Source organism: Otolemur garnettii, unplaced genomic scaffold (genome assembly GCF_000181295.1).
Source record: "Otolemur garnettii isolate 467f Iridium unplaced genomic scaffold, OtoGar3 scaffold00121, whole genome shotgun sequence".
Classification (NCBI taxonomy): domain Eukaryota; kingdom Metazoa; phylum Chordata; class Mammalia; order Primates; family Galagidae; genus Otolemur; species Otolemur garnettii.
The window spans coordinates 4053144-4061521 of NW_003852516.1; the positions used below are offsets into that span (position 1 = coordinate 4053144).

The following is an 8378-nucleotide window of genomic DNA, read 5'->3' on the forward strand; positions in this document are numbered from 1 at the left end:
GAGCCGACTTCTAATACAGTTTTAAGTTCTGTTAGATTATTGCAGTAAAGCTCTTTAACTTTAAAAGCTTGCTTTTAAATTTTCTGCTTTTTTGGCCAGCTGCTTTTTCGATCACAGACTCTGAGAATTTATTTCTTGCTCATATTAATCAAGTGTATGTTTAGAGGGGACTGAATCTTGTATCGTCAGTACAAGACAAGAATTCTCAGTTGTGTGACTCATCTACCTTTTTAAGAAATCTATTTTTATAGTGGCAAAATATACATAACATGAAGTTTACTATTTAAACCATTTTTAAGTGTCCAGTTTAGTTTAGTGCTATTAATGGTTGCATACCAATAGAGAGGGCGGGAACCGGTCCCACCGTGGTTTGGTTGTTTTTGTTTATGTGGAGAGTTGCAGTTTCATCATTTATGACTTCAATTTTTAGGTCCTTACTTACCTATCTTTGTTACTTTTGCATGAAGCCACTATTAGATCAGCAGTTCTTAACATTTGTCTATCAGCAATGATATGTCGTGGTCTCTTCCAGGGAAAGCCGGCTTTCTTTTTTTATGAGTGTGTTTCTTAGTGAAGTTAGCAACCAGTATATTTGTGTTCGATGAAGGTCATAGCATGTGTAACTGAAAGTGTAGGATATCTGATAAGTCTATCAATTCATTTGTCTCAATGACTTTTCTCATGATACAGACACAAATATGTAAAGAGGCAACATAGTTTGTCAGAGGCCAAGGTAGAGGAATCACTGATAGTGTCAGATTTTGAAGGAAATGCTGAGGACATGTGCATTAGTTTAGATAGTGAAGACGAAGAATTCACAGAGGTAAAACGTGAACTTACTCGTTCTGAAGACGAGAGGGAAGAAGAAGATGATGGAGAAGAAGAAAGAGCCCGAGAGAAGACCACGCCCAGGTGTAAAACTGGGGCAGCCTCCAGCTCAGACGAGAGCATCATCGGGAACGAGACGGAACGCCCAGGTAAGAAAGGATCAGGGAGACCTCAGGCAGCTAATGTTATCAGGACTCAACCAGGAATCGACTGGGAATGGAACCCAAACCTCCAGTGGCTGCTTTCCATTTTCTAGTTATTGATGATGAATTGTGGATGTAATTGTCAAGTTTACAAACCAGAAAGTACATCTAGTCAGAGACTTATGTACATACTTATCTAAAATTCTGGCGATTTCATAGAAGATTAGGACTGATTGGAATTCTTCTAAATTCTGGGGTGTACCAGCAAAATAAAGACAATATCCGAGATTTTTTTAGTGAGGAGAATTTTCCAGTTTGCTGTGCTGTTTTAGAACACAGAATGTGACTCCTTCTGGAATGTCTTTATTTTGATGATTCTGCAACGCGTGAAGCTCCCAGACAGATAAGTTTGCTCCAGCTCAGGAGCTTTAGAATATGGTTATAAATAAGCTCTCGCTTTACGACGACCCTCACGAGTCTGTCACTGTCGAGGAGGAATTGGTGTCTTTCCATGGGCACTGTCCATTCAGACTTTACCGAGTAAAGGATGGAATTGCGGTGAATCTCCTTGGGATTCTTCTACAAACCACTGTTTTGCAGTCAAGCCACATGGTGAGAAATCAGGAAACCTTCTGGAAATTACAATAGGGGCTCCGAGATTGTTAAAAAGAGCGGTTGAAACCTGTCATTTGGATCAGTCCGGAAGAAATACTACCATGAACAGAAAGTTTACATCCATCACCCTGGCTTTTGACTTGGTTCAAAATAATGTAACCACACTTGGTACCATTTGCAGTGATAAAAAGTATTTGCCTCTAGAACTCAGGCCAGTATCCATGGACAATCTCCGTCTGGTACAGTAAGGTTTGTCTTCCCTCCCCATGTGGCATTAGGAAGATACATTCCAAAGACGGAGTAGGTAGTTACAGTACTTTCTATGCAGCATGAAGATACGAAGGTGACGGATAACAAGCCTGATGCAACCCACTTTTATGAGGCTGCTAAAGCAGGCGATGCACTCAATAAGTGACTGAGAATGTGTCCCCGCTGCTGAGGAACTTGGCCTAGGGAACTCGGGGCTGGCCCCTGGCGGCTGTCTTCCACATCATTGACATTGCAGCGTGCAATTTGTACGTGATTTTCCAGGAAACAAGTAGCCACTGGTCACAACTTTATTTGAAGAAACAATTGAGAAGAAAATACTTTTTGAAACATTTGGCATGATAGCTCTGTAAGGAAAACATTAGAAGGTGCACCCGAAATGTACAGAATGTCCACAAAAAATATACAAGGGCAATGCATCCTTGTGGACATGAGTTCACCCAAGGACCAAGGTGTGGTGACATGAACATCGGTTCATACCAAACCAAAAGGAAGAGTTATGGGACAAGCAGTGAAAAGGTTACCAAGAAAAGGTCACTGCTGCCTTTGTCCCCAGGGGAGAGACTGGAAATATATGAGGACAGGCGGTGAGTACAGCAAGTACATTTTGATGTGTGGCCTGTCCTAGCAGCCGGACAGCAAAAGAAGAAAATGCAAAGAAAAGAACACGCAGAGAATGTGACTGAAGAATTATTACTTGTCCAGTGACATGTAAAATTATAGGTTTTTTCGTGAAATTACAGTGCTAGTTATTCTGGGGTCGGGGACTAACTCCCCATGGGTGTTCATCTCCTGCCAGATTACCATGAGGATGGGACTGACATTGTTTTGCAATAAGCAGAGGCTTTTTTTTTTTAAGACAGAGTCTCACTGTGTCGCCCTTGGTCGAGTGCGGTGACATCACAGCTCACAACAACCTCAAACTCTTGGGCTTAAGCAGTTCTCTTGCCCCAGCCTCCCAAGTAGCGGGGACTACAGGCACCCGCCACAACACCTGGCTATTTTTTTGTTGCAGTTGTCATTGTTGCTTAGCTGGCCTGGGCTGGGCCCAAACCCGCCAGCCTCGGTGTATGTGACCAGCGCCGTAACCACTGTGCTACAGGCGCTGAGCCAGCAGATGCTTTTTAAACTTTAATTTTCATTTCAAATCTTTCAGAAGTAAAAAGTACACTTTTTTTTGTCTCTTGTGTGCTATAGTTTTACCTTTTGTATGTCAAAATGATTTCAGAGGCCCTTTGTTGTTTTGGGATTAGTCATCCTTAAAGTAGGAAAGGCTGAGTCAGGCCTGGTGTTCGTTCCAATGAGTTAATGTATAGGAAACAGAACGCGGCCTGGCACGTAATGAGTGGGATATAAATGCGTGTGGTATGTGTTAAAGAAGTCTGCGTAAGAGGGCTGTGTTAACCTCATCTTCCCACCTGTGTTCCGTGACACTCTTCTTCTGGAACCGAGGCTGGAAGACAGAAGCATTTAACTTACATGTGCAGTCTGGTGATCCTGTAGTCTAAAGGGCACAACAGGAGACGCTCATCATTATGTAACTGATTCCCTGCCTTTTGCTACACTGCATGTTATACTCTAAGTGATCGGTTGTGGCTTCCTGTCTGTTTTTGTGTTTTGACCCAGTTTCCCAGTGAATAAAGCTTGTGCCTAGACTTCTGTTGCCATTTGCTATGATCTTGGCTGCACCCTTGACCCCCTATCTTTTCTTTTATTGTAGTCACTGTCCTCTTCCACCCTTTTGTTCCACTGCTTTCAAAAGCCATTGATCCCTAGGGACAAAAGGAATTCAAATCGTATAGACCCAGGGACCAGACCTCACCTTCTTCCTTGGGCTGTTCGGGTTCAGAAGTATTGCACTGCTAAGTCAGCAAGGTGGCAGAGGTCTGGCCAGTTAGCACTGTGTAAGGCAGAAATATATATTATGGCATAAGAATTACAGCATACTCTGATAATTTATCACTGAAATAGGTATTCACCTGTTTTTCTGATGCTTTTTGATGCTGCTTTTCCTTTCTATAGAATAGGTGATATGGATGGGGGATTATTCCCAGAAGTCTTACTGACTGCTGTGTTTCTAGGTTGAGAATGAAGACGAGATTAAGAAGCTCAGAGAACTTCATGACTTGGTATACTCTCAGGCCTGCAGCTGGTTTCAGAACTTAAGGGACAGATTTCGAAGCCAAATCCTTCAGCACTTTGGATCCATGCCTGAGAGGGAGGACAACCTTCAGGTATGGTGGCTTTAATGTGTATTAGTTCCAAAAGTTTCCCTTTTGTAGAAGCTCAAATTAGTAGATTCTAACATTTCTTTTTCATTTTCCTTTTTGTACAGTGTGGCTTTTGAATCCTCTGTCTCTTTAGAATTATGATCATATTCTCTAGAGCCCTGGAATCCATTGCATTTTGTATAGGTAGAGGCTGGAAATTGGTGTCAGCTGAGGTGCCCATAGGAGAGAGGTCCAGAGAGTCCTTCCCTGAAGGACTGACGAGGAATTTAAATGCCATGTTACCATGCAATAGACTGTGACCTTGAGACAGCTCTGCCTTTGAGCCCGTCAGCTATACTCTGCTTCTTTGACAGTGGAGAGACTTGTCATTTTCAATACATTTAAAAATTCTTTTCTCACCTTTCCTTTTGTCCCCAGCATCTTACCGTATGCTTTCAATCTTTTGTCTCTCTTCATGTTTATTATATCATTCCTGACATGCAGGTTTAAATAAGTACATGGAGCTGGAGAGGTAGTCGGTCCCACGGTGATGCACACTGCCTCGCATTCCAATTTCAAAGGCTGGTCTAAGTCTGAATCCCAGTTGAATCCTTCACCTGAACTTGAGTGGTCAACATCAAGCCATCTCCAAATTGAGCACCTCTAATGTTTAGCATATTATCGCTTCCATATGTTTGTTTTACCCTGTTTTACCTGAATTTGAATAGAAAGAGGCTTTGATAAGAGCAGTATGGAATAGGAAATTTTAAAAGTTAAACAAAAAGCTTATAGGAAAATGCAGCATTATTATCTTCTGGCTTCATCAGCCTCCCCTTTTATCTTCTCCTCTCCCACTGTTTCTGACAGTGATATCACATGAGGTGGGATTCAGTCAGGAAATCAAAGCAGCCTCTCTCCATGTTCCGGAAAGGGTTTAATGCAGGGCGTAGAGTTCATGCAGCGGTGGGGAGAGCTGCAGGAGTCAGGGCAGGGATGTTGCCAGCAGCGGTCAGGGAGTCTGTCACCGCAGACCTTCCCCTGGGGCAGCAGACAAGGTGCTTCGCAAGAGCTTGTGGGAACCCCAGGGGCTCCTCACCAGCATCTCAGTCTGCAGCAGTAGAGCAGGTGGTTTCCAAGAACTCTCTAGAAAACTGGGCTGCCCACAGTTGCAACAGTCCCCAGAGAATAATGGCCTCTTCTGTACCAATGTCTACATCTGACCAGAGCATCTGCCTCCCATTGGCCAAGTCTAACCTAGAACCATATGGAGAGGGAATCCTGGGAAAGGTATTTGCTAAGGTCTCTGGAATTCGGGAGATGTGGCCTTGATGATGAGTTGAGAGGAGAAAACGCACAAATAGAGAAATCTAATTTGAGGTTGGCACTGAGGTCATGGCTCCTTTTGTCTTTCTGAAACTTCACGTTTTAGGTCCAGTAAACAATGTAGTGTGTTAGGGATCTTTTATGTAAATCCCTGGTCCTTTCAACAGCCAGCAGTCAGCCCTTACAACCTCAAGGGAACTTCTTTGTTGGGGAACTTTTTATTTTTCAAGCCAAGACCTTTTTCTTACATCTTTCCTAGGATTCCACCATACTTTGAAGAGATTTTTAAATATCAGCTAACTCTTGTTAATGCTTTAAGTACACATTTTAGTAGAATGGTTCTCAGACTGGAGCACTATGGGCTCCACAGGGAACTGGCATTGTCTGAAGACATTTTTGGCTGTCACAGTGGGGGAGGTGCTGCTGGCATCTAGTTGACAGAAGTCAGAGACGCTGCTGAATGTGCTGTGGTGCACGGGATAGAATTATGATGACTCACAGGCCAGTAGCCTACGGTTAAGAAACCCTGTTTTAGGCTGGGCATGGGCTCCTGCCTGTATCCTAGCACTCTGGGAGGCCAAGGTGGGAAGATCACTTGAGGTCAGGATTTTGAGACCAGCTTGAGCAAGAGTGAGACCCTATCTCTACTTAAAAAATAGAAAAATTATCTGGGCGAGGTGGCCACACAACTGTATACATAGGAGGTTGAGGCAGGAGGATTGCTTGAGCCCAAGAGTTTGAGGTTACAGTGAGCTAGACTGAGGCTATGGCACTCTAGCCCAGGTAACAGAGCAAGATTCTGTCTAAAAGAAAAGAAAGAAGGGAAAGAAAAAAAGAAACCCCGCTTTAAGGCTTGCAGTGCAGAGAAGCATGAGTGCTGACTAGAGAGTGGGGTCTGGACTGAGTCTCAGCTCTGCCACGTAGGAGACAAGAGATGGTGGAAAAACTGCACGCATCTCTGGGCTCCAGTTCCCCATTTTACACCTTACACAACTGTTAAGGGTACTTGAGATAAGACACAGGAAAGTCCTCGGTAAATGGTGGCAGTTTGTTCTGTTGATGTCACGTAAGTCTTGTTTTATTAATACCGTAAACTATTGATTATTTTCAGGCAACCCCGAATGGCCCTGCCTGGTGCTGGTGGCTTCTTGCAGTTCTTCCTGTGGATCCCCGGTACCAGCTCTCAGTTTTATCAATGAAGTCTTTGAAAGAACGATTGACAAAGATTCAGCATATACTGACCTATTTTTCTAGAGACCAGTCCAAGTAAATGACTGCTTGGATCTTCCTTTAAAGTTACCCCAATCCGGCTGTGCCGACGGCCAGATTGTCCGCTGCCTTTGCACATCCAGTGCTGGTTTCAGAAATGTAATGAAACTTTTCTTTGTCCTCCAACCTCCTGAATCACGCGGTTCTGCAAATGAATCCCTTAAACTAGGATTTAGACCACTAAGAACTTGCACAGAAACACACGCACCGAGTGTGTGTGAAACCTCTACATTGTGAAGAAGTTGCACTATGTACCATATTCTAAAATGAAACGAGAACTCTGTGTGTGTCTGTGGAGTGTGTGCGCGCGTGCGTGGGGGGGCGGGGGGTGGTATGTGTGCATTTTCTCTGGCTTTAAAATTTTCAAAGAAGAAAAAAGCCATAGAGAGCAGAACTTGCTGAGGGTCATTTATTGCCCAAGTTTACAACAGTAGCGATACAAGATTTTGCAAATTGAATTTGCCTCAGATTTATTCTGTCCTAATGCTTACATTTGCACAAGTATGTAAAATACAGTATGAGTATCATTCTTTGTTGGAAATCCTGCTCTTGCTGGACTGTCTTGACCATTAACTATGATCCACTTTCCTATTTATGTAAATACTCGGCACCCCAGTGGCCGACGGGCTTTGGGTGCAGAACTTAGAGCCAGTTTTCAGGAACAATTGTAAACCTGACATGGTACTGTGCATCTATTCATAAAACACTTAAAACTGTGAAAATATGGTTTACATTGAATTGTACATAAAGGTCAATGGAGAACTCAATTCAGTACCAGTTAGTCTGTACAGTTTCGGGGGCTTTTCCCATGTACTGCCCATCTGTGTAATTTATAGTTAGACACCGTGTGTGTGTTTAAGAAGATGACCTAGTATAGACCCATTTGGGAGCTGGGGGAGGAAGAGGTGTGGAACTAAGCTTTCCAAGTTTGTTTTGTTTTCCATTCCGGTCCTGGTGCAGATGTTAGTTATGCCTTATCCATATCACAGGTAGGTCACCATGCTGCGACATGGGCTGTACTCACGCTGCCCTAGAGACTTTTGTAATTCTCTGTTGCAAACTTGTGACTGTCCCTCTTAACTTTCTTTTATGTAAGTAATTTGTAAAAGTTTCTTAAATTTTTTGCTTTTGCTTATTTAATTTTGAATAAAAGCAAAATTCATAATACTTCTTTCTTACATTTTAGGTCATTGTTAAAAAGCGATCAGTGGCGGCAGAGCCACGTTGCGTGTGGTGAACAACAGATGAGTTTTGCTTACTGTTTTGTGGGGTCAACACAGGTTATGCTCTCCAGAATGCTTCTTTGGGTCATTTTCTAAGCAAAAAATTGCAGTGTCTTAGGAGGCTACAGGCCGTTGAACCATCCTCTAAAGTACTATTTTTTCAACCTTTTAAACTTCCATGTCCCTTCAAGACAAAGATAAGTTTCATCCATCCATGCTGGCACCGTGTGAGAGCCCCTGTTGGTTGTATATAATTGACCCTTGCTGCTCCCAATTCCCCAGCTATGATTTTTCAAGTGCAAATAAATCCTCTTTTAATACTGAATGTTTTTATAAAAATACATATAGAAGTAACTCCCTGGAGAATCCCCCCTCCCCAGCACAGTTAATGCCAGTTGACAATTTATTCATTAGTTCTGCAGAAACATCTAAAGAATGGGCCATTCTCCCAAAAGTTCCCTATCTAGTTTTTAAGGTGTTAGATTAAACTTGCTTATAAT

At 42.9% G+C, this 8378-nt stretch overlaps 1 protein-coding gene across 1 annotated transcript in view; it reads left to right on the forward strand.

Moving 5' to 3' along the window:
- The window catches only part of LONRF1 (LON peptidase N-terminal domain and ring finger 1), a 37360-nt gene extending 29538 nt beyond the window's left edge, over window positions 1-7822 (forward strand). The window contains 2 exon segments of the mRNA XM_023517800.1: window positions 3935-4087; window positions 6498-7822. Of these exon segments, the coding sequence (XP_023373568.1) occupies window positions 3935-4087; window positions 6498-6656 (312 nt within the window). The 3' untranslated portion in view covers window positions 6657-7822.
- The last annotated feature ends 556 nt before the right edge of the window (window positions 7823-8378 follow it).